Raw genomic sequence first — 27,406 nt, 5'->3', positions numbered from 1 at the left:
ATTGCGAAAAAAGGCACCGGAATAGCGTTCGAGGTAAATTTCAATGCATTGACATGAAACAAAGTGCGACATGATCAGCTTGTGTATTGTTCTGTGAAGGCAAGAATGAATCAACAATCAATTATCGTCAACTAGTTCTACAATTAAAAAAAACCATTTCAGGGCGAGCAAACCATTCCACTAAACAGTTATCTTTTTAATTTCGCTAAATTCTGAAATAATATCCGAAGTTATTACCAAGCGACTTCAATAAAATAACAGCGTAGTTCTACGTCAAGGATGTGGGCGTCTCTTACCATTTTTTGTTCTAAAACATTCTTCTAAAACTTGAACACAAGCGTAGAACTTTTCTTCTCAATCTAGGTCATGCGAAGGCAATCAAATTTATTTTTCAAGTGCATTTTGCAAATGCGCTGCTACTCCCTGCTTTGTTCAAGAAGTGGTAGGCAAAGAAAAAAAGCAAGAAATAGTAATAAACCATCGATCGAATCCATATAAATTAAAACTTTTTTTTAATTTTTTAAATTATAGTCCAAGAACTGTCTCAAAATATGTTTAGAAATGATGAAATAGTAGTTTCCTTAATTATTTTAAAATTTCAAACAGTAAAATTATCGCACCTGTACTATAATGTACTATAAATAATGCACGACCGATAAACAAATGTGTGGAGAGGCTATATCGAAGCAGTGTCGTTCCTGTTCCTGATCCAAGGAACAAATGTATGGAATAGCTAAGAACATTTCCGATTAGTTTTTCGCATTCGAAATTATTCTGTTCCAGCATCGCGGGACGTGGTACTTCAACATTTTGCTGAAGTAAACAAAAACAGTTCAGTATGGAATCGATTAAAAATCACAACAAACCTTACTTTCGCTGAAAATGCGGTACACTCTATTTGCGATTTTGTCACTATTTATGATTTTTAGAGCTTTTAAAATCGAGAAATATTGAAAAACTTCGGAACTTCGAACTAATTGAGGATTTTTTATTACTAACTTCATTGTGTGTGTAACACATTCGCTCTCCGTGTGTATATACAGGAAATATCCCTTACCTTCTATTCTACGTACTTTGCTCCTTGGTTACAGGGCATCCATTATTATTAGCAGGAGACTAATCCAAGAAAATCAGAAGAAAAATTCAGCTAAATGCTTAGTTTTCGTTCTAACATATTTGTTGGGCGAAATGATCATCCATCGATGATTTAAAATTTGAGATAAAAATAACGAATCATATTTGTCATGCAGATAATGATTTACTTTTTTTGTAACTGTTCCTGTTTGCGCCCCTAGGCTTTCTGAAAAAGTTGCATCACATAATAAAAGTTGCTAGCAAGTTTGAGTTCCATCAAAATTACTCTAGGCATAGGTGAGAAGTATTTGAATCTTTGGGCGGTAACAAGTGTATTACATTTATTAACGGTATTTGTAAATATCGAAATCCATAGTTTTCAATCCATGCACAATGCAACAGCAATAATAAAATCTGGCTGAAATTTATCCAATATTTGGATATCCACAAAATGCCATAAATATGTAGTGCACCCACCTCAATTCACTAGAGTACGTTGTCTCGCTTTCCGGGCACTCACAACGGCAACGGCTGTAACGGTCCCCGCCCGAGAAGTGAGGAAGAAATCCCACGAATTTGTTCAGTTGTGTTGTGAGCGTCGATCCGTTTAGGCCTCTAGTAAATATCGCTTCCGAAACGATTGTTTGTATTTTTTTTATTGAAGCTATCTCTGCTTTGTGTGTGCTGTAGTTTGGTGAAAGGTTTCGTTTTAAATGTAAAAACGTTCAAAAAACTGGATTCAGTGTGCAAATTTAGTGAAATAAACCACGGAAGCCGGAAGCAATTACAGGATTACCCTAGTGAGTGTTAGCTGAGACTTGATAGCAACAGCGCCTAGCAACGGTGAAAAAGGTAAAGCAACTTGTTCAAATGCGCTCGAAAATTCAACCGTTTTGGCAGAGGAGGAAATTCACCACGAAAGCGCCGATTTATTTTTAGTAGCGGACAAACTTTTGTCGATCGTGAAAATGTTTTCACTAATTACTGAAGAAAAATTAATTTTCTTCATTGCTATGGTATTGAGGGCTCGAGCGAAATTCCGACGGAAGGCGGAAAAAGGATAGCATGTTCTCAATATGAAAATGGCGTCCGACTTGAACAGGCTGCACTAAAAGCAACAACAAAATTATGCTGTGGCTTCATAAAGGATAGACGAAAAGATAATACAGCTAACGAATCGTTTGTGCTGGAATGGGATTTATCTGTGCAAAGGCAGCAAGGGCTGAGATACAGCAAAATTAATTTGTCCCGCGTTGATTAGTTTGGCTGGAACTCAAAATGTTGCTCATGGCGTGCGTTACGACATAAAGAAGAAAAAAGACGTCGGAGTTTTTTTTTTGTTTTACTGTTATCTACCTGAGTTTACCGCCCAGGAAACGCCGAAAATCTCCGTAGATACATATCTGTGGCATCAAAATAAAATCCAAAACAAATACACCCATGCGAAGCAACAATGCTTATTTGGGGAGCTTTTTGTATTTATGTTTTGCGCTCAAATTGTTTCGACCCATCATGTAAGCACGCGGAATAAAAACGGAGAGGAAATTCGGAACCGACTGTGTGACTAGACGGATGGAGGGCTGCTGCCTGTGCATCAATTGTGTCGCCAAGCTCCACTAGTTCGTTTTCAAACGCCTGACTGATTGCGACAGACAATGAGAAAGATGGGAGCAGGTAGCATCGGCAGTCGGGGGAATATAGGATGGGTGTGCAATGCAAATGCGCATCGTAGCACCTCGCGGCATTGTTGGGTTACTTTTCAGTTAATGGAAGCACAGTTTTTATATTGTGCTGCACTGAACTTTTCTATTCGAACTATTCGATTTCTTTAATATGGGAAGGCGACATCAATGGCATGAAATGCGATAATACATAAGAGAAGAATTTTCCTTAGTTGGGTATATTAGCGGAAATAAATCTATGAGCTCTGCATTTCCCATGGAACATTTGTTTACCGTCAACGACATCACTAACCCACAGAACCAGATTTCGATGAAACCCTCTCAGCGTAACACGTGTAACTGCCGAGCACAGGGACTTGAAATGTTATTCGATTCGAATTCTTACGCTATTTAACTGGAAATTTAATATATACGGTTCTGTGGGGCGGCATCAGTATTATCAAGGTCATCGGTGATACATCAGATTTCTTGAGGACATTGATGAACTTGATGGATTTTATTAATTTAGAATAATAGTTGAACATTTATTGATTAGAAATAGAATTATTTCCAAAGCGAATAACATTTGAAAATGGTAATGAACTTCAAAGTTGGCTAAAGTTTTGCCTATGCTACTTATTTTGGCACCACTATAAATGAAGATGTTCAAATTGATTGAGGGAATTTATGAAATTTCATTTCACCGATGTTTTCAAAAACAGAAAAGTATCATTGTAACTTCAGATTTTCATGAAATCACTTAGTATTTTCAAACTGGATAAAGCGGAGTATTACTAAGTTATTGTCATATAGATGAATGAAAACACGTTGCATGTAATTTGCAATTCAAGAGATGAAAATACTCAAATTTCTTTATCTTATATCATAAACGACGTTTTTTTTCTACGTACGTATAACTCATTATCACAGGAGAACGGCTGAAAAAACCGACCACACATATGTATGCTTCGCAGTGAACATTATCAATCAGATCAATTTTCCAGATCTGAACGATAACATACAAAATCTCTTGAAATATATTCTTTTATATTTTCTAGGAATAATATATTCTGTAGAAATAATGGCACTTACATATGAGCGTCACCGGAATCGAAATTCAATAAAAAGCAATTTTATTCGCACGGGCAGGCAGTTATCCTTCGTATTGTTGTTTGCAGTGCTTTATTATCATTTAGTAATAAGAAAATGGGTATTAAGGGTTTTGCGGTATTTACGTATGAACGCCACCGGAGTGCAATTTTCATTATGAATTTATTTTTTCATATGGAAATTTATTCTAGAGTCAATATAACGGAGAAGAAGTCTCCATCTAACGAGGAAAAGGAACCGAGGCGACACGGTCCGAGTCGTCCGTCGACCAGCCATCGGAAGCGACACTCTCGCAAGCAAACCACCGATTGCCCGGTTAGTTTGAAACATAGAAGACGATCCTTTAGTTCGGTCTGACCGAGCTTTAGCGAATGTGGGTAAAAATTTGGGTTAAAAAATCCGATTGCGCATCGTTTCTGCAATGAAAGGTTTTTCCAGTTGGAGTTAATTTCAATAATTGGAATCAACTTTGACGACATTGACATTCATATTTCGTTACTGTGGAAATAATGCACATCTTTATAAATGACGAGAATCCCTAAATGTGGTCGCAAAACGGAGAACGAGAACGGATCGCCCGGATTAGAGCTGTCTTTATTTTGCTGTGTTTGTCTATGGCTGTAGATCAATGTAACGGCGAGAAAAATTAATTTTTTTAATAATTTGAAATTTTTTGAAAAATTTTGAAGAAAGAATGAAAAATTCGGAAAAAACTGAGTTCCCATATTTTCCACAGTAATAAATACCTACCTTCGATAGAACATACGAGTGTTTGCCGATTATTTTCTATTTTGTGTTCAAGATACGACCGCACTGTTAACATAGAACTACGAAATGATTGCGGAAGAGCACAAATATAAAGAAATTCAATAATAAAATTCTTTGACAAAAATATTTGATAGCGATTTCACTTAGTGAGGAATGCGAACGTTTCGCGAAGCAATTTGAGTACATTGTTAAATTAATTCTAAGCATTTTCATGTATTGTTGATTGCTCGCTATCTAGACCTCTGAAATTTAAATACTAAATAGTTTTTCAGTATCTCTTAGCAACATTACATTTCCAAGGCAGAACGAAACATTTCAGAAGATGCAGAACAACAGAAAATCCGAACAAAATATATTGTGTAGTGAGGGAGATGAAAGCAACAGCATCGAAGGGTTGTATCCGAGACACGACCGCTTAGGACGTAGGATTACGTAATCTTAATTTTTGTTTTAAATCTGTTGGTTTATCATTTCGGATATTATTTACGAATACGGCGAAATCTCATAAGAAATTCTTTAGTATAAAGTGCCGGGGATTCTGAAAAGGCTTGCGTGGTTTTGTGGAATAATTTCGAGAAGCAATGATACTTTCTTGCCTTTACGTGAACAATACACTAATTGATCACATGTCGCAATTTGTTTCTTTATATCAATGCACGCATTGCACTGAGTATTTACCGAGAGACATCTTCCGTGCATAAACACGCGTCATCAAAACATCAAACACGCATCTACAACATAAACCGCAAGACGAGCAGAATAAGCGACCTTTGTTGTTTCGGGCACAGATTCTAAGATTTTTTCTCAGAGGAGATGCAATACTTATACGCTAGTTTTCGTTGTTTCTATTCTAGCGGCTACTGAGTTGCTCGTTATTGATAGCTTTGTTCGGGAAAACACAAATGCACAGAACAAATGTATGGGGAAATAAGAATGCTTCCAATTTTCATCAAATTAAACCGTTCACACATCAGGGTACTGTAATATATAGCATAACAAAAAAAATCTTAAGGAATTTCCGATTCGATTGGTATGCAAATCGTTAAAATCCGTTCGCAGCAAAAGTAGTTATTAACGTTAACTTCATTTCATAAAAACGTGACCTGTTTATTTTGATTTGGCACCCTTAATGTAAGACGAAATCCTACGTCAAAAAAATTTCCACTGAAGAACACAGTTCTCAACGCTTAAAAATACCTTGCGTCACTTTCAACTCGGAAACAACGATTGAAATAAAGAAATTTGAATAAACGATTGAAAAAAATAACAAATCAGGCATTCAAGATTCATTATTCATCCAACCAGCCACCGGACGGCAGCAAGACTTTCCAAATGGTATTGCCCAAGGACAGGTTATTTAGTTTGGTTTCTAAAATTTTGTCTATTTCAAGGCCAGAGGCGAATGAACTTAGTGACTCGCAAAAGGACCTATTCTCGTACTACAAACAGTGCGGGGATTACACATTGGTCTCCCACTACCGTTATCTATTTTATAACGCATAAAATCTCTCGCATAGATGCTCTCGTTTTAGAAATTTTAAACATACACCACAGTACAGATGCAAAAATACAGAGAAGCTCTTCACTCTCTGGTGAAGAGTTTCTCTGTATTTTTGCATCACATCATTTTTGAATCTGTACTGTGGTGTATGTTTAAAATTTCTAAAACGACATGCAAACGACGCGGTTCCCCACACAGAAAAAAAGCAGCACCTTACTGTGCGATATCTCATTCATTTTCAGCAAAACAGCTGTGTGTGACATCAGCATTGAGAAAGACTGGAGCAAGACGACTTGATGATAATGATTTGAATTAGAAAGGATTGAAAAAAAGTTTTAAAGGTTATTCGCATCTGGCCTTGAAAAAGACCAATTTGGCAAACTAAACTAAACATTCGGCCTAGAGAAACGTCTTAAGGTCATTTCGAAAGCATCGCTGCCTGTCACACCCCTCCAGTGAATGACGGACCTGCCAACACTTCACCTTGATTCGCCAAACCACCTGCACCCAGCCCTGGTTGACGAACTGTCACCCGCACAAAAGGTAAAGCAGAGTACATAAAAAGTGAGCAATAGCTAACGTGAGCAATACAATTATAAAGTTACGTATAAATTACAAAATTATATAGTTAGAAGTATTGTAATACTCCAGTCGCCAGTGCCCAGAGATTAGCCTCTTTTTGATTTCGTCACATACGAAACAGAATACATATTACAATTGCCACGCTAAAATTACAATTTATTTGTGCAACTACGGAGAGAATTACTACAGATTAAAAGCAAACACTAAACGAATTTAATGGGGGTCTTCGTAGCCACTTGGTTACGCGTTCGCTTACTAAGCGATCGATCGTGAGTTCAAACTCAGGGCCCTCAATTGACCATCTTTGTGTTGTTAGAGAATAACTACGTCCACGCAACCATCATCATCAGCTATGGGGATCGATCCACGGTGGAACAAAGATCGATTCATCCATACAACTGCTCTGCTCTGCAAGAAACATCGGGCTGCTGTTCTATAAATAACCCAACAATGATCAATATCAACTGTCTCCGCTGTCCGGTCTGCTGAACAATGGAAGAACAGATCGAATACCCTTACGCCTAAATGGCTACTACAGTGTAATTTACCATAATGTAATGGAACAGAAAACCTAACGCCTAAATGGCTACTACTACTGTTGTGTAATTTACAATTTTTAGAAACATAAACATATGTACATGTACACGATAAAAAAAACCGGCTCTGTTACAGATAAAATGCTAATGAGCCTGATAAATAAATAAATGGGATAAAAAAAATAAACGAATTTAATAACATCCTGTAAATAAAAAGTGTTATAAAATCGGAAAATTTGCTTTCTATGCAGTTGCTTGCGCAACACTGATCTGGTCGCTATCTAAATGACTGATTAGTGAATACTGTAATTTTAAATTGAAAATAGTAAATCAATGAGCCCAATGAATGAATACAATGAAGCAAAGATTGCAATAATTTCTTCTTTTTGGCTTTTAAGAGGGTTTAAACTTCTCAGTTAGTTCACCTCTAGTTGCAATATTTTCTCTATCCATATTGTCCGTAGAACGAATGCTGCATTTAGATTTCGAGCGACCGATTTACGTTCATATGATTAGCAGTACCTCGTTGATACATACTCGGCCACGGGAATACAATAGAAAAATGTGTATTCTTCCAATTTTGCTTAATCTAAAACATTTATGGGTTAGGGAACCGTAACATATAACTTACCAAAAATTAGAAAATTTCCGATTCGAATGGAATGCAAACCATAAAAATCCGTTCAGAACTGAAATAAAGGGTATGTGACACACCCAAATTGCATCACGGAAAAAACGCTGTAGAAATTCGCCCAGTGGACCGATCCTTTTGAAAATTTTAGACAGTAAAATAAAAACTATTAAACAACTTTTTGCATTTTTATTTTATTCATACTTCGAGCCCAAGCCCGTATGCTCGCACCTTCCTCTTTACCCCGTCCATAAGGTTCTGTACAACGTCAGGTTGTAGTTTTTTTTCAACAGAAATCCATTTTCTCTTGAAGTCCGCCTCCGATTTGACAACTTTTGGGTTCTTCCGGAGGGCCTGCTTCATAATCGCCCAATATTGCTCTATTGGGCGAAGCTCCGGCGCGTTGGGCGGGTTCATTTCCTTTGGCACGAAGGTGACCCCGTTGGCTTCGTATAACTCCAACACGTCCTTTGAATAGTGGCACGAAGCGAGATCCGGCCAGAAGATGGTCGGGCCCTCGTGCTGCTTCAATAGTGGTAGTAAGCGCTTCTGTAGGCACTCCTTAAGGTAAACCTGCCCGTTTACCGTGCCGGTCATCACGAAGGGGGCGCTCCGCTTTCCGCAAGAGCAGATCGCTTGCCACACCATGTACTTTTTGGCAAACTTGGATAGTTTCTGCTTGCGAATCTCCTCCGGAACGCTGAATTTGTCCTCTGCGGAGAAGAACAACAGGCCCGGCAGCTGACGAAAGTCCGCTTTGACGTAGGTTTCGTCGTCCATTACCAGGCAATGCGGCTTCGTCAGCATTTCGGTGTACAGCTTCCGGGCTCGCGTCTTCCCCACCATGTTTTGCCTTTCGTCGCGGTTAGGAGCCTTCTGAACCTTGTATGTACGCAGGCCCTCCCGCTGCTTGGTCCGCTGGACGAATGAACTTGACAAATTCAGCTTATTGGCGACATCCCGGACCGAACTTCTCGGATCACGTCTAAACTGCTTAACTACGCGCTTGTGATCTTTTTCACTGACGGAGCATCCATTTTTGCCGTTCTTCACCTTCCGGTCGATGGTTAGGTTTTCGAGGTATCGTTTTAGTACTCTGCTGACCGTGGATTGGACGATTCCCAGCATCTTACCGATGTTCCGATGTGACAACTCCGGATTCTCGAAATGAGTGCGCAAGATTAATTCACGACGCTCTTTTTCGTTCGACGGCATTTTTCCAAATTTACGAAAAATTGACAGTGAAGCATGGCCAACGTGATCTATACACTCTTATCTGATTATAAGCGAAAGCTGAAGATATAATTCCTAAAAATTAAATTTCTACAGCGTTTTTTCCGTGATGCAATTTGATGTGACACACCCTTTAAATATTAGCAGTAAAACTATTTGATAAAAAAACGTGACCTGTTTTCTGATTTCGGTACGATTTCTGCGATTACCGCAAACTGCGCTGTATCTTTGGTCGTTCCTTTGACGATGATATTTAACAGTTCAATAGAACAGAGATGCTTTCCAAGTTTATGGAAAACAGCTTCAATGATTCTGGCAGTTTATACAATGTTGTCAATTACAGGTGAATTTCGATTCTCAGTTGTTTGGGAAAAGTTTTGGAATCTCTAATGCACAACGTCATGCTTAATGCAGCAAAGCCGATTATCTCTGACTATCAGCGAGGATTCATACCACACCGTTCAACTGTGACCAACCTAATGTGCTACTCCAACATACTATTCCATGAAATCGAACGGCGAAATCAAGTTGATTCCGTTTATATCGACTTCTCGAAAGCCTTCGACACTGTACCGCACGCCTATGCAGTCGAAAAATTGCAACACATAGGCCTCCCTACGTGGATTACGGAATGGCTAATGTCATATTTAACAGATCGGAAGGCATTCGTACAGCTGAATTCGTCGCGATCCAGCACATTCAATATACCATCTGGTGTACCAGATGGTATATTGAATCCCTGGTGCACAGGGAAGTGTGCAGGGTCCATTGATATTTGTCCTATTCATCAACGATTTATGCTTTCGTATATGCTCCGGTAAGCTACTATTTGCTGACGACCTTAAAATCTTTCGAGTCATCGCTTCTCCATTAGACTGCATATTATTGCAAACCGACATTGACGTTGTTCTGAGCTGGTGCAGAGAGAATGGTATGAGTGTGAACATAAATAAGTGCAAAACGATCACCTTTAGCCGCAGTCGATCTTCAGTCTCACACCAATATCTGATCAACAATACTCCATTGGAACGCGTACAGTCCATTCGCGACTTGGGAGTTATAATGGACTCTAAACTTCGTTCTCATGAGCACGTTTCCATCAGTATTGCCAAAGCTTTTTCCGCACTTGGATTTATTCACCGTAATGCTGCTCAACTAACCGATGTTTATGCACTGAAATCGCTTTTTTCGCATTAGTGCGTAGCATTATAGAATACGCTGTTCCGGTTTGGGCACCTTACCACACGTATCAGATAATCCGCATTGAACGCATCCAGAAGGTGTTTATACGTTTCGCACTTCGAAACCTGCCTTGGAATGATCCACTAAATCTTCCTGACTACCAAGATCGTTGCCGCTTGATTAATCTCGAGCTCCTGTCGGTACGACGACTAAGGCTGCAATAGCTGTTCATATTCGACGTCCTGACGAACAACATTGACTGTCCTGATATACTACGTGAAATTCCACTTATTGTACCCCCTCGCCAGCTGCGACACTCCGCTCTAATCGCCATTCCTAGGCACAGGACTAATTACGGATACAACAGTTCTCTATGCTCATGTCTCAAAGCTTTCAGTGCCATCTGTGATAAATTTGATTTCAATATAACCAGACAATGTTTCATCTGTAGACTTAAAAATTTAGTATAGGTTAGGATTAGTCTGTACGGTGCCACCGAAGACCGAATACAAATAAATAAATAAATAATAAAATTACTGAAAGTCGTGGTCTTGTGTATAATATAATAATAAATAGATAATGATTTCATATTCATATTTTCATTTTTATTCACTAAATTGTCGACAGGATTAGCCCCAATGATCGGATTAAATATAATTAATAGATATTGATTCTACTAATGCCACTTACTTAACTAGACAGCCAACTAATGTGTAAGTGTGTAATATGTAATAATTTGTAATGTGTCAAACCCCATCATTCTCATCTCATGTTACCCAAATTAGTTTTTAACATACAAAATGTTAATGGGCCACCAGAAGAGTCCGGTGGGTCGCAGTATGAGTATAGTTGATCTAGATACTCAAATTAACTCGTTGTTTTTTTTCCAAAATGTATATTGTTGTTGAGGCGCTTCTTCATATGCGATTGATCGTCAGGTGTGTATGCAGTTTCCGATTACCATAGTTGATCCCCGGAGCGGGTTTGCAAATGGCATAGAATCGTCGCGATGATTAAATATAAAAACCATTCAACACCATTTGCACCTCACATGGCACCAGTAATCCATCGACTCATCTCAAGCGACTTATCGTGTTTCTCTTTTGCTTTTTGTTATTGCCCTGTCTCTTTTTTATTGCTGATCGACGCTGACTTGAACCCAACACTTTATGTTGCTCTATCTGCTCCGAGCCCTCCCCCACAAATCGCCAAGTAAACACACAGCATGGAAGGTTCGTTCGCGTGTTTGTTTTTATTACTGACCCATTATGAAACTCATACGCACGGCCGACCCCATCAAGGGGGAACTCTGTTTACCACACACCACACTCATCACAGCCGTGGGTCTCAGTCAAAATTTTGGGAAACTTCCTTTTATTTTAAGAACCACTCAGTACTCGACTTCTTTACCTATTTATATAGTAGAAATACCTCTTCTTAGAGCGTCGGTTCGGAATTATTTTGCAAACGTGGCGCGCTTGGTGCGGCTGAAATAGTTGCGGGCTGCTAAATATAGCGTTTCCCCTAGCGCGAAAAGCAAAACTATATACTATGATTGAGGAGGAGAACAATAGTGTACGAGAATAGGCCAGATAAAAACAATTACAAAATGTTCGATTGTTCGAGGACGGGGATGGCGACCAATGGTCTACTAATTCGTGCAACGATGCGCGAACAATAGGATCGTGGGACGCCACGTTCTACTTTTTGGAAAGCGATTAACCTGAAAGGTTAATTAAAATCAAAGCATCGGTCAGTCAGATACTGTAATGATTCAATTTATTTTATTGTATCATTGTTCCAACGCGGTGGTGCACTTTTTTTTATTTGGTGTGTACATATTTATCGCTATCTGGTGCATCACCAAGTGTGGGAAAAACGCGAGAAGGTGTTTGTTTGTTTCCGTAATGAGCTCTCGACCACAACCAGTGGGCGCGCGCATTTTTGTTGCCGTCTTAGGAGTAAATATTTAGAAATCCACCGCGGGCCAATAGTGACGATGAGGCGCTTCTACGATCGACGGGAAACATCCGAGCTCATGATCGTACGATCGCGAGAGCTGAAGAGCGCGCAAATGCGTAGCGTGGTGTGAGGTTCATTCACCTGTATTTCTTAAGCTGGGATACCTATCGTGTTGCTTCGGCGGAAGGGCTGTGTAGCGTAAATGCCGCAGACTACCAGTTTCCTCAGTAAAATCCCGGTTTTGAAACAGCTTTCAGATAGCTCCTCACAAAATGCGTTTCTGTCTTCACTATTCACCTTCAGGTGCCCTTCGAATAGTAGTATAGTCAAGATGAAACCCAACATTGGTTTGAAACAACAAATTGTGTGTTGCACAATAGGGAAAAGCTACTCAAGATTCGATTATAAGTCACATCGGAAAAAGAAAACCTAGAGGGCAAGTGAATGCGGCAGAAAGATTGAGTTGAATGTCTATTAAAGCACAACGCGCGCTCTTTGAAAGAGAGAAAACGATGGAACGAAAAAGGAAAGTTTTACTTGCTTCAATTATGTTGTGGACAGCGGGATTCAGAGTAACTAAACTTTTCATCAGCATGGAAGCGCATATTATTGAAATAAGTCGCACCATTCTGCAAAAATGGCGAGTGGAACAAACTATAAATATTTTTTTGATTTTTTACTAATTTGATTACGCTGAAAATCACTCAATTTTCCGCTCATTTAAGGTGAAGGTGGAAGGAGCCATTGTAGTAGTATAGGTAAAAGCACGTGTTTTCATGGGGCAATAATGTTTGTCATAGAAGAGCAAATCACACAGTTTGTTTTGATTTTTGTACGTAGTCAATTCACTTATCAGACTGTGTGGCGCTTCTCTGACACGAGTCTTAGAATACACTTGAAAAAAAAAACAATTCAATACTGAAGTAAAATATATGAACGATTTGTTCCAATGAACAATCGCAAATATAAATATATATAAAAGGTGTATTTGCATATGAAGTAAAATTCCGATCATACGCGAGTGTAACATTTATAACATGGGAATTGGGGCTCTTTTGGTATTAACAAGTTCTTCCGCGCAGTAACTCGATATTGATAATTTCTTAATATTTTCCTTCGTTGATCATATTTTCTTCACATGTTCACGTAAGAGAGCTTTAACCTTTCTCTTCGTTGGCCGAGGCATTTTGATTGAATGTAATACTTTTCCGTTTACTATTTTTGGCAGCAAAGGCAGCCGTGGCAGTGTTCCGAGCTCTGCAATACAGTTCTCTTAACCGATGTTAAAGTTGCTATAACTTACATTATAGACCCATTAAACGTAAAAATAATAATTGTATTGATATCAACAAAATTTTATTTAATTGATATTCATTACATGAAACGCTATGAATCAGGAGTAACATTTTATTGAGTGGTTTTTATAGCTGTTTCGATGATGTTGTCTGGCATGAGTGTCGAAAAAATAACGATGCTTTCACCAATACAAACGAAACCATTGTGGAAAATTGAAAAATGAAAATTTAACTTTTAACAATAATATCTTGTGAGTAATCGATTAGAGTTTGGTTGATATTATTTGATGGGAAGTGTGCGAAAACGATCATTTTCTACATACTGCTTCACAAAATAATTGAATTACGGTCAAGAGGTGAGGGAGGTAGATGAAAGAAATGAGCGCCATTGTGGCATCCTTCCACCTTCACCTTAATGGAGCGAAGGGTGAAGATTGTTCCCTTCTCACTCGTTTGCCACCCAATTCGAAAGTCTCTTCCACTAGTTGTCGTTTTTTGGCGCGCAGTAAAACTCTGTTAACTGCGATTCAAATACAACATCCACATCACGTTCACGTTCCGTCACGTCACGTTGCGTTTGCATAACAACTGCTTGGAAGAATAATTGACGCAACGTGACGGGACGGAACATAAACGTGACGTGAATGTTGTATTTGAATCGCACTTTATTGAAATGTTTATTTCCTCCCATTCAAAGAAAATACATATATCATTCGACTCGATCACAACCTGTAATAACCAGTACAGGTCGGACTCGATTATATATAGTCGACCATTTTTTTTCAACAATTATTTTCAAATCCTATACATAATCGAATCTCAAGAAAACAATTTTTTCATTAATGTATGAATTTCAAACATTAATAGAAAAATAGCATTTTTGTGATTCGATTATGTATTGGATTCGAAAATTAACGTTGAAAGTGAAATTGCGATTATATATAATCGAGTCCGACCTGTATTACATAACCTGCTGGAAACACAGCAACACCCAAAATAACGACAAATAATGAATGGAGGATAGCGTGGTCCCAAAATACAATACGCAAACCGTAAATCAAAACACGCATTTTATTGATATTTTGACGTAGGACTACGTCTTTCATTAACACATTGCTGATCGCTCACGAGTTTTCTCGTAATTCGCGTTCCGTCTGTTACGGATGGATCACGAAATAACCCGTGTTTTCTACAAGGTTAAATCCTTGGTTTGCCAAGAATCTAACAAGGCCTACCGATGACTCGTCTTCGTCTCATCCAGATCGAAGGAAACGATCTAATTCGTGGAATCCGAACAAATGAAGAGTTCAAGTTTTCCCCAAAACGTCCGGTCCTTAATGGTTAAGGGTACCAAATCAAAAAACAGGTCACGTTTTTATGAAATAAAGTTAACGTTAATAATTATTTTCGCTGCGAACGGGTTTTAACGATCTACATACTAATCGAATCGGAAATTTGTTAAGATTTGTTTGATATGCTATACATTACAATCCCATAGTTTGTATATGGTTTAAATTCATGAAAATTAGAAGTAACAATGTAACAAGTTCTTAGCTTTGTTGACGGTTTTGACCGAGAGTCGAGAAATGATTTTACATAAACGGTCACTCTCACGATGTTTCATTTCTATCGCTGCAACTGTGTGCATCTGTTAGACGCGTATTTGATCCTTGTTAAATAGAGATGCACGAAAGATGCCTCTCGTTAAATAAACAAATTGCAACATATGACCAATTAGTGTATTAGTGTATTCACAAATAATATCCGAAATGATAAACCAACATATTTAAAAAAAAAGATTGCGTAGTCCTACGTCCTAAGCGGTCGTGTCTCGGATACAACCCCTCTTAAATTTTAGGGTTTCATCAATCAGACATTTCGTTATTATGGAGCTTTTGAGGCCAATGTTTATTCACCTAATCAACGATTTCCCTTAATGTATTTCCATTAACATTTTCCTTAACAGTTGCACATTAGAGTACTCAAGTTTTGTTCACATTCATTGCAATGAACTTCGAAACCAGGTACGACGAATGAAACAATATTGTGAAATATAAATCAGTAAAGAAAAACATTGGTACACAAAAATTGCTAAAAAAATTAACTTTGAATTATTCTTTTTCGTTCAATATAATTGTGAAGACACTTTTCGTGCCGTGAAATATATTCAAAACAGTCACCTGGCATCCCTGGAAATGAAGTTCAATGTTTTACATTTGATTGTGTTGTTTAGATGTTTTTTTAAATCTAAAATTTTGCAGTTACTGAATTGACTTTCATGGTCGTAGTTGAAAACATACATTCCTCATGCAATATTAGTTTAGCCGTGAAACAGTTTTTGAAGATAAAGGCGGGACAGAAGAATACCGATGCGTTTAATCAACAAGGTGAAAAACACATCAAACAAATTAGACGACTCGACTGATTCATCGGCGAGCGCGACCGAACGGTCGTCGAGCCAGACGAGCTACTCGTATGTTTTTCGTCGAGCTTTGGAATATGAAAACAAACGAGACGAGCGCTCGTCTGCACGCTTATCTTGGTAGCTATATAGAACAATTGAAGAAAAGGAAACGAAACATGTGGTTTCCTGCTGCTGGCATTATTTTGTTTTTCAAATGCGAGTTGTGCTACAAATTTGATATTTGATTATTTTAAATTATTTTTAATCGTACTATCTAAGCTGTGTCCGTAACAATTATGGATAAAGTTTTGACGGAAATTCAAGTAAAAAATATAGAAAAATACTTAAGTTAGGGTGAGGACTATGTCCTCTAAGTATACAAATAACATCGAGTAATAATTTTCATTCAAATGATATCAATTCAAAATTGCTTTTGGGTAAATTGCTCCACAAATACCAATGAATTAGTTTGATTTTTTTTTTTTATATCAAGGCAAGGATTTCAAAATGCATAAGTCGATTTCGATCGAATCGTGAAACCCGATCGACTTTCAAACCAATCGTTTTCCGGAATATGTTTCATGTTTCATGACCCATGCGTTGATCTGCATGGCAAATTTCAATCAGATTTTTGAGTTACAGAAAGATCAATCAATTACGCCCTTTTAAAAAATCAGTCGTAACTTAAATTAGTCATATAACAATGAAAATTGTAATTTTAGGTAGTTTCCATCATCCGTACCAAGTTTCAAAAAAATAGAGGGTCGGGTCAGCAGCCCACATGATCTAATATCACTAGTCACGTCTTTTCATTTGATATCCATATTGATGAGGTTTTGAAATAAAAACATATATCGCCATTTTGTATTTGCATTTTCACAAATAAGTATGTTCTACTAGTCAAACCCTTTTCGTTCGACACCCATATAGATGAATTTCAAAAAATGTCGCCGTTTCGTGATGGCGGCCGTTTTGAATTTGCATTTTCATAAATCACTGTGCTCTACTAGTCAAACCCTTTAATTTGATACCTATATTGACGGGGTTTTGATAAAATATGTAGTCCGCCATTTTGTAGCAGCCGCCATCTTGGATTGGAGATCATGAAATACGCAGTTTTATAACGACGGCAGAGATAAAGGCGTGTTCCAAATTTCAGATCAATCGGTCAACAGGAAGGGGGATAAATTTCTATTGATGTGAGACAACCCTACAGATAAACATACACTCAGGTTTTTGATGTAGGACTACGTCTTTCATTTCTATACCGGGGTGTAAAATCAAAGTTTCGAAACCGAAAGCGTTACGCCGGAGACCGAGATTTTGAGAGTTAATAGCTCCTAAACAACTGAACGAAATGGTATGATAAACACTTTTTTTTTATTAAATCGTTTATTTTTACAGGCTCAGTTACATAAGTTTAAAGGAGCCAAACTCCTATCTGTATAGTTACAAGTATACATAAACATTTTTTATTAATTCTAATGTTAATGAAGTAGAGAACCGATTACTCGCGGCTTGCTCGAGTTTAGAAGGGTGACATTTTGTTTCAGGAAAAGGATGGGATATAAGGATATGTTGACAATGTTCACACTCACATTCATCATACTCAATTCTTAAGCCTATCTTATATCTAACATGTATTTACATTTCACCTTATTCTATTGTTAGTAAGAAGGGATTTGATTTCTCGCGAAGGAAAAGGAAAAGGATAAGGATATAAGGACGATCACACACGAAGATCGATAGCTTTTAGGAAGACATATATTTGGGACATGTAATCAAAGTCTAACCGAGCCAACACATCTCTCACCGGCACATTGGGCTGCCTTCCTCTAGCCCGAAGAGAGTTTTCTAAATTCGATCTGGCAACAAGATACTCCAATGTATTGCTGCCAATTCAGCAATATACACAGAGCAAGGATTCTGAAGACTGTGGGAGGTGCTAAAAATTTCGTTGAACACTCCAAATCCTGTGGACTCATTCATAGAGGACCCATCAGTAAAGTACATATTATCACAATTGACACGCCCATACTTTGCATTGAAGATCGTAGGAACGATCCCCGATCGATGATAATCTGGAATTCCATGGATTTTCTCCTTCATGAACAGATCAAAATGTACAGAGGAATTGATGTAGTCAGGAAAACAAACACGGTTGGGAGTATACGAAGAAGGATCAACCTGCATGGAGATGAATTCATGATATGAGCTCATGAATCCTGAATGAAAATTTAGCTCGATAAGCTGCTCAAAATTTCCGATCACCAATGGGTTCATAACCTTACATCGGATTAGGAACCGAAGAGATAATAAATTGAAGCGATCTTTTAGTGGGAGTAGGCCTGCTAAAACCTCGAGACTCATGGTATGCGTTGAGGGCATACATCCCAACGCAATACGGAGACAAAGATACTGAATTCGCTCGAGTTTAATGAGATGTGTTTTGGCAGCTGATTGAAAACAGAAACTGCCATACTCCATCACTGAGAGAATAGTTGTTCGATACAACATTATAAGATCTTCGGGATGGGCTCCCCACCAGGTGCCGGTAATTGTACGGAGAAAGTTTATTCTTTGTTGGCATTTTTTACTCAGACACTAATATGGGCCCCCAAGTACATTTGGAGTCGAACCAGACCCCAAGATACTTGAATGACATAGCATGAGTGATCGGTTTACCCAAAAGTTGAAGCTTTGGTTTTGCTGGTCTATGCTTCCTAGAAAAAACCACCATCTCTGTTTTCTCCTTGGAGAATTCGATCCCTAGCCCAATGGCCCAGGTTGAAAAATTGTTCTAAGTATCTTGTAAGGGTCCTTGCAGGTCGGATTCGTTTGATCCTACGACAGACACCACTCCGTCATCTGCAAGTTGTCTTAGGCTGCAATTTTGTGTAAGACAATTGTCGATGTCGCTTACATAGAAGTTGTACAAAAGGGGGCTTAAACATGAGCCCTGGGGGAGGCCCATGTAGGAGACCCGATTTACTGTCGAATCCCCGTGAGAAAAGTTCAACTGTTTCTCACAAAGCAAGTTATATAACATATTATTCAACAGAGGCGGCAGACCCCGAGAGTGTAATTTGTCTGACAAAACCTCTATCGAAACAGAATCAAAGGCCCCCTTTATGTCCAAGAATACTGAAGCCATTTGTTTTTTTTCGGCGTAAGCCATTTGAATTTCTGAAGAAAGCAACGCAAGACAATCATTCGTCCCCTTGCCCCTGCGGAACCCATATTGTGTATCTGAGAGTAGGCCATTCGTTTCAACCCATCGATCAAGGCGAAACAAGATCATTTTCTCCAACAATTTCCGTATACAAGACAGCATTGCTATTGGGCGGTACGAATTGAAGTCGGACGCGGGTTTTCCGGGTTTTTTAATAGCTATAATTCGCACTTGTCTCCAATTATCTGGAACAATATTATGCTCCAGAAACCGATTGAATAAATTCAACAAGCGATGTTTCGCCACATCAGGGAGGTTTTTTAATAAGTTGAACTTAATTCTATCCGTTCCTGGAGCCGAATTGTTACAAGAAAGGAGAGCAAGAGAGAATTCTACCATCGAAAACTCGGAATCAAGATCGCACCTATCTTGTGGTATATCTCGAACAATTTTTTGCACAGGAACGGAATAGGGACAAACCTTCCGTGCAAAATTAAAAATCCATCGATGTGAATATTCTTCGCTTTCATTCGATGAAGAGCGATTTCTCATGTTTCGAGCCACTTTCCATAATTTTTTCATTGACGTTTCTCGTGACAAACCTCCCACGAAATTTCGCCAATAAGCACGTTTTTTCCCTTTGATCAAGTTTTTAAATTGATTTTCAAGGTCCAAATACGTTTGAAAATTCTCAATGGTTCCACGTTTCCGAAAAGCTTTAAATGCGTTCGATTTATCCTGATAAAGCTTGGAACATTGGCTATCCCACAATAGATTGGGAGGCCTTTGACGAAAAGTGGAGCCTGGGATGGGTTTCGTTTGAGCGCGAACCGCGCTGTCATATATCAAACGAGAAAGGAAGTTATACTCCTCCAATGGAGGCAAACCATCTCTGGAATTGATGGCTAGAGCAATTGCGTCCGCATATTTTTTCCAGTCAATGTGTCTTGTGAGGTCATATGCCATGTTTATAGATTCAGAAGAATTCGAACCAATGGTGATGGAAATTTTGATTGGCAAGTGATCACTACCGTTGGGGTCCTGGATTACATTCCACTTGCAATCTAACGATAGTGAATTCGAGCGAAGCGAGAGGTCAAGAGCACTTGGGTTAGCAGGAGGTTTAGGAACACGTGTTGTTTCCCCAGTATTCAAAACGGTCATATTGAAGCTGTTACAAAGGTCATATATCATCGATGAACGATTGTCGTTGTACTGTTCCCCCCAGGCAGTTCCGTGAGAGTTGAAGTCTCCCAAGATCAATCGTGGCTCAGGAAGGAGTGAGCACATGTCAACAAGTTGCTTGCGGCTAACCGCAGCTCTCGGAGGCCAATACAAGCTGACAATACAAAGGTCTTTGCCTCTGATGTTTGTATGACAAGCAACAGCTTCGATCCCCCCAATAGGTGGAAGGTCAATTCTAAAAAATGAGTGGCACTTATTGATCCCCGTGTATCTGTCAACACGGTCCAAGCGTATAATATTAAAATCGTGGAAAGAGATATCATCTCGCGAAGAAAGCCAAGTTTCGGACAGAGCAAAAACGTCACAATTGAAGTTATAAATTAAACATTTGAATGTATCAAATTTAGGGATAAGACTACGACAATTCCACTGTAAAACAGTGATATCTCCGACCTCTCTATTTGAATTAGACATCAAGAGAGATAATCATTGCAAGGAGGGGCCAATGATAAACACTTCATTCGAAAGATAAAATGTCTACGCGTTCTATACTTGTTACTTTCTGATCCAAAAACTTGTTTCAATAGTCTTAAATTTGCTTTCAAAACAGGCTATTGAAATCACCAATCGGTATATAAGCGAGCACCGCTCGGAAATCCACTCAGTTCTAATTGAACAGCGATTGGAGCATGTTGTCGCTGTTGTGGTGAAGCTCTTCATTTATCATGAAAGCGCGGATGAACGGTGTCACCAAGAGCCTGTTTGTGCACCTTAGGCCAGAAGGGAATCCATTAGGAGGAGAGTGATGCCACAAACGGTTCCCCGGGAAGATCTCGAAGCAGCCGCTACACACACACACATACACGCGCGGAATTCTTTCCGTTTGGATGCCATTCAGCATCGAGAAAGATCCGGAAAATAATCTGCCAGTTCCTCTGGGAATTTAAAAATACATTCATGTGAAAGAGTTTATTTGAATGTTTTCTATCCATGTAACACTGTGACCAAATATGTTTCAATCAAGTGCTATTAACAGATGGTTATCGAGTTAGCATAAACCGCTGGTGGGCTTCCAGTATCGAGAAAAATGTGGAAATATCCAATCGTTACTGAAATAATCTGCCAGTTCCTCTGGGAATTTAAAATTACATTCATGTGAAAGAGTTTATTTTAATGTTTTCTATCCATGTAACACCGTGACCAAATACATTTGGTTTTGTGATTTTTCAATCAATCGCAATTAACAGGATAGCTTCTGAAGATTATTCTTCCCCATCAGTAGGATATTTCCGTATCCAATATTGGATGCATGAAACCTTGTGCCTCCAACGTAACGCTCTCGTTTTCGAAGTTCTCCAAATATTCATTCATTCAGAATGAATTCAGATTCAACTTCAAACAAATGATCTCTAAATCAACGATAGTCCTACGTCACCCTTGCGGTTATACCATAGATATAACCCACTTCCTTTTTTTACGCGGGGGATACGTGCCTCGTTAAAAAAAACGCGTTAATTGGAAACTCCGCGTAAAAAACCGCGTTAATTGGATAATCCGCGTAAAAAAACCGCGTTGATTGGAAAGACGGCGTAAAATAACCGCGTTAATTGAAAAATCCTCGTAAAAAAAACCGCGTTAATTGGAAAATCCGCGTAAAAAACCTGAGTGTACGATACTTACAATAGCTCATGCTAAATAAAACCGTTTAAAAGTTTAAAAACTATATTTTTGTGTTTTTGATTTTTTGATTATTCTACATATCCCATATTTACATTTGAGTGTCTATTCTATCAAATTCCGTTTGAAAATCCTATTCTAATTCAACGAGCGATCAAAAAGTCTTAAAGCAATTGTATTGGAAGAAAGAAGCTCCTTAAAGGGAAATCTCCATTGAGAACCAACAAATATTTGTCGACATGATTATTGCATATTCACGAAGTTGTGGTGGACAGCTTATTTTTACAATGGTCCGGTCTTTTGAAAACTAAATCGTCTGCGAAGGGGTTACAACATGCTGTATTCACTTGAATAGCACAATAATTCTTGTAACACAATGTTCGGAAGCATAGTGTGGAATAATCTTATTTCAAAGAAATATACCATATGTAGATTTTCAAATGACCATAAAAACTGCCAATAGTAATCATTCCCGAGCGAGAAGTATTACTCAAATTGGACAGGCATAACACATAGTGCTTGATGGACTTATACCGAGAACATTCAATTGACTTCATTACTTTATCGCTCTTGGAATGTAAGTGGAAGTAAAACAAGGCGCGGTGAGTGTTGCTACCGTCGTTTTGCCTAAGGATAGCTCATATTGTAGCGCGAAAGCTAAACCAAAACATCGCTATGTTTCACAATGTTTGCGGTTTTGATGACTCCGAGTGACTTGTAGTTGTGACGTGACGTCGCTATCTGGCGATCGCATAGCGCTCAAATGTGTGCGTTTGAGACTCTGTTCGTTGAGCATTTGTGCTGCCGGCAGTTTAACAGTAGATCCGCTCACGCGGTCTGCTAGCATTTGCATTAGTATTTCTAGCCAAGTGGGGAATTTATCCTCTGCATACCATGATATTCAAGTGAACCTAGCCAAATGACGGCTATGCCGGCAAATTTTATTTAACAGAACAACCACTCCGGTAGGCATGTATGTATGTTCACACACATTGTCAGCCCGAATGAATGTAGACTAAATTATCAATTCCCTCGGAAAGCTGACATGAATCGATGAAATGCATCATTTCTTTATGCACAGCACTATCCCATGGAATGCGCGATATTGCTCGATTTGCATACTGATCGGTGAAAGTGGATGCCTCGGTCATGCTTCTCATGCTACGAATCATGCGATCATACCTGTCTAACAAAGTATCTTTTACTTCTACCATCGCAGGAACCAGCGGAAGCATCAACTCGACACCTAAACCCTCAAAGCTTCAAACATAAGTCATCCAGCTAGAATGTCACTGCAGGTGCAATCGAGCCAGCAGCCGGTGTCTTCCTCGGGCCGTCGTACACCACAGGTGTATCAGAATTTCGGCTCCACCAACAACACCTCCCCATCGTCCAATGGGAACAACAACGGTAACAAATCGAGCTCCCGGTCGTCTTCCAGATCATCCAACAGTGACAAGCAAAACCAGGTAACAGCATCACCAGAAGCGGTCACCGCGGAACAACCTGCACCGAAAGAAAGTCCAAAGTCATCCGTTGCTCCCGCAACTCCAACAAAAACAGCAGGTGCTGTTGCGCCAGCTACAGCAACAGCCTCGGCAAAGGTTGAAACAAACGGCAAAAATACTGTAAACGCATCCAAAGCTGACAAACAAAAGGACGAAAAAGTGAGTACCACCGCAACTAACGGAAGCTCCGGAAGCGAGAAGGAAAGCAACGGGAAAAAGGAAGAAAATGTCGCACCAGAAACAGTACCCGCACCGGAAACTCCCAAAAAAGAGGAGGAGAAGGAGAAGAAAGTGAAGGACAATCCGAGATCAAGCCCACGTACGACCCCCCAGAAGCTACAGTTGGAATCCATCCCTGTTGAGCAGCCCACCACTCCGGAAAGTGCCGGTAAGAAACCCAGGGAATCCCCGGTGTTGGTCACTCCAGAGCAAGGCAAGAAAACAAAACACACTTTGCTAGCCACGAAAGCTCTGAAAGCAGCTGTCACTGCCGAGGGTGACGAGATGGAAGCTCTGGTCGTGGAACCATCCGAGTACGAAGATTCTCCGATACCCACACGTACCGGTGGGAAGACAAAACTATTGAAATACGGTGCTGGTCCCCCAACACGGGCACGAATCAGTCCGTTCCGCGTTAACCAAGCAAACGCCGCCGTTGCTACCGCCAATCTCAGCACTGTCAGTGAAGGACAGAACAGTGCCAGTGATTCGAAAGAAACATCACCATCGATGGAAATGGACTTTGACCGTCCCCTGCGCGCCATTAGTGGCCGCCGATCAACTCGACCCATCTCAGACATTAGATACACATATCGCAAATCAGCCGACCTCAATGATTCCGTCTCGAGTCTCAACGTGACCATTGGATCTGAGATACACAACGACAGTCTGCGCACTCCGGCTCCAGGATCATCTCGCAAGCGCAAAGCAATGACTCCCGAATCTACTTCGGACGCTGTTGACGTGAAGGAAATCGTTGATAGTCCCAAACGTGGTCGGCTCGATTTCAGTGGACTCCTGGGAATGGTTTCCAGCCCGATGACCATGCTGAAGAACCGTCTCTCCCGCGTCAGACTCCACGCTAGCACGCCAGTGGCCAAGCTTAGCTTCGATGAAGATGATCTCACCAGATGTGTTACGGCGGAAGCGACGACCACCACGGCGAACATCTCCGGTGAGGAAGCCAAAATGGATGTTGAATCATCGGCGGAGGAAGAGACAAAGGCAAAGCACGTTGAAGAAGGTGGCGACCAGAAGAAAGACACTGAAACCGAAACGCCCAAGGATGAACAAAACGAATCCGCCACCGAGAAAGTCAGAGAGGACGTATCGGGAGACGCGCCAGTGGTGGTTAGAGAGATCACCGAGAAACAGCGACAGTATTGCGCTATCATGTAAATCGACCGAAATGTGCTCCCTGTATCACAGCTTTCACTCTTCGTTTGCTTAAATAATACACTGTAGTTTTTACTTCGCATGCAATATGTGCGTGCTGTTTCGTAAAGTATGCATTGAACGATGTTTTCAATGGTAATAAATGCTGGTTTGCTGAAAAAACCATGAATAAATTTTACCTCACACAGGAGGAGTCATAGTTCTTCTATGTGTCTACAAGATATTTTTAGTTTGTCTATTTTTTTCGTCTCCACATTTTATTTTGCTCTTATATGATATGTAGTGAAACCACAAATACGAACAAGAAATTGTTATATAAGCATAGTAAACTCAATCGTCATAAGTAACCGGCATCACTTCCGGATCGAGCGTTCGAAAATTAAAGCTAAAATAGATCACTTAGAAAGAAACATCCTTGATAAGGATACCTACTTAGAAAAAATAGATGTATTTCCCCCAAAAAAAATGGGACGCGAAAAAATTAAAGTTGCAAAAACTGCACGGAAGAATTATCAGTCGAAATTCGGTGATACTAAAACAAACAATAGCGGAAGTTTTTTTAACCACGGAACGATCAATAGTTTCATAATAAAACACATGGCAATCCAAGCATTGGTTAGAATATGTAGCGTGGCAATAGGAGATGAAACATAAAATCCTAAAAAAAATATGTAACATCGAGAAGAACAAAAAACAATCATAAAAAAGACAAAATAAACTTAATTTTGTAGAAAACAAAACCTTTTTTTTAAATTAAATTTTTGAATAGGAGGAGAAGGGTGTATTTTTAGCCCTTCTACTTTCAACATCTAGTCTCACTCGTGCACTTTTGCATATCATAAGGTGTTAGGATCTGAGCCTGATTTTTCCTGAGTAGAGGAAGGCGTTCAGAACTGTTTCACTGAACGTCAGCTAACCGACTGCACACGCTCCAGTTGGGGGCTGTACATATACCACGTAGATAGAAAAAGCACGATTTTGGACAAGCGCTGATATTCTTACTGTTTACTAGCTGGCCCGGCAAACTTCGTCCCGCCCAAATATTATTTTTCGTTATCACATCCACGTTTTCTTACTAAGCGCATGTTCACGGGCCCAATCGCAGAACTGTTCATTGATTGATCTTTAAAGTTATATTTCACCATAAAATTTCAGTACTTCTACCAAAACAGAAAATATGATAGAACAGCCCTAAATCGGACAATTCCTTTCTCGAGTTTTGCTCTTACCAACACATTCGGCGATCCATTTTTATTTATATAGATAGAAGACGATATAGGAGTGCGTTTTATCACATTAAAATCTATTCCCACTTCAATTTCGTTAGGGCAAACATCAAATGGACTAACAACGCTGGTAGAACAGATGCGAACTGAATTTTTCGAATTTTCCCATTTTCCTTCAGTTTTCCGGAAATTTTCAATTGTCATGTTTGGTTGGAATATTTGCATGATTTTTATGGGACCTCCTCTCGTTTCCAGAGAAGAGAGGGGTGTCATACTATCATAGAAACATTTCTCGTACCCAAAAACCTTCACATCCCAAATTTGGTTCCTTTTGCTTGATTAGTTCTTGAGTTATGCAGTAATTTGTGTTTCATTTGTATGGCAGCCCCCCACTTAGAGAGAAGGGAAGGTGAATCTAACCACCGCAGTGCCCCCTAAAACCTCCACAAGCCAAATATGGCTCAATTTGCTTTAAAGTTCTCGAGTTATGCAGAACTTTGTGTTTCATTTGTATGGGAGCCCCCTTTCAGAGAGGGGGAGGAGTTTCGAACTACCATAGAAACGTTTATCGATCCCTAAAACCTCTATATGCTAAGTTTGATTAATTTTTTTTTATTAGTTCTCGAGTTGTTCGGCAACCTCCCCATCCCCCCTCTTTAGAGAGGGGAAAGGAGTGTCAAACTACCATAAAACATTGATTGCTCCCCTAAAACCTCCATATGCCAAATTTGGCTTCTCGAGTTATGCAAAAGCTTGTGTTTCATTTGTATGGCAGCCCCCCTTAGAAAGGTGGGAGGAGTGTTGAACCACCTTAGAAAAGTTTCTTGGCCCCTAAAACCTTCACATGCCAAATTTGGTTCCGTTGATTAATTCTCGAGAAATGTAGGAATTTGTGTTTCATTTGTAGGGCAGATCATTCTCTCCCCCCATCAGATAGTGGTGAGGGGTTTCGAACTATCATAAGAACCTCCACCGACCTCAAACCTAAACCGATCGACATGAAAATTGGTATGTAGGGGTAACCAATTTTCATGTCGATCGGTTCAGCAATTTCCTAGTCCATAAGAATCAGACAGACAGACAGACATAGAAATCCATTTTTATAGATATAGATATAGATATAGATATAGATATTCATGAATTCCTTCGTGTCATTTGAAGTTATGATAAATGCACGGCCCGTTTACATATACATACAGCCATTTCATGCCAAACCGATATAGTGGTTCTCAGATTTTCGTGAAAAGTGGTAATTTTGTTCTTTATCACAAAACATTAGACCCGTATGTGGGAAATGTGATGAG

The 27,406-nt window shown here is 39.4% G+C and overlaps 1 protein-coding gene across 1 annotated transcript; it reads left to right on the top strand.

Annotated features, from left to right (window-relative positions):
* The first annotated feature begins 1,648 nt into the window (after positions 1 to 1,648).
* On the top strand, positions 1,649 to 25,616 carry LOC129778343 (uncharacterized). Its single transcript, XM_055785211.1, has 2 exons — positions 1,649 to 1,926; positions 23,193 to 25,616. The coding sequence occupies exon 2, from the start codon at positions 23,260 to 23,262 to the stop codon at positions 24,877 to 24,879; it is 1,620 nt and encodes a 539-aa protein (XP_055641186.1). The 5' UTR covers positions 1,649 to 1,926; positions 23,193 to 23,259; the 3' UTR covers positions 24,880 to 25,616.
* The last annotated feature ends 1,790 nt before the right edge of the window (positions 25,617 to 27,406 follow it).

Source organism: Toxorhynchites rutilus, chromosome 1 (genome assembly GCF_029784135.1).
Source record: "Toxorhynchites rutilus septentrionalis strain SRP chromosome 1, ASM2978413v1, whole genome shotgun sequence".
Lineage (NCBI taxonomy): Eukaryota > Metazoa > Arthropoda > Insecta > Diptera > Culicidae > Toxorhynchites > Toxorhynchites rutilus.
This window is presented reverse-complemented; position numbering and strand designations above follow the sequence as displayed.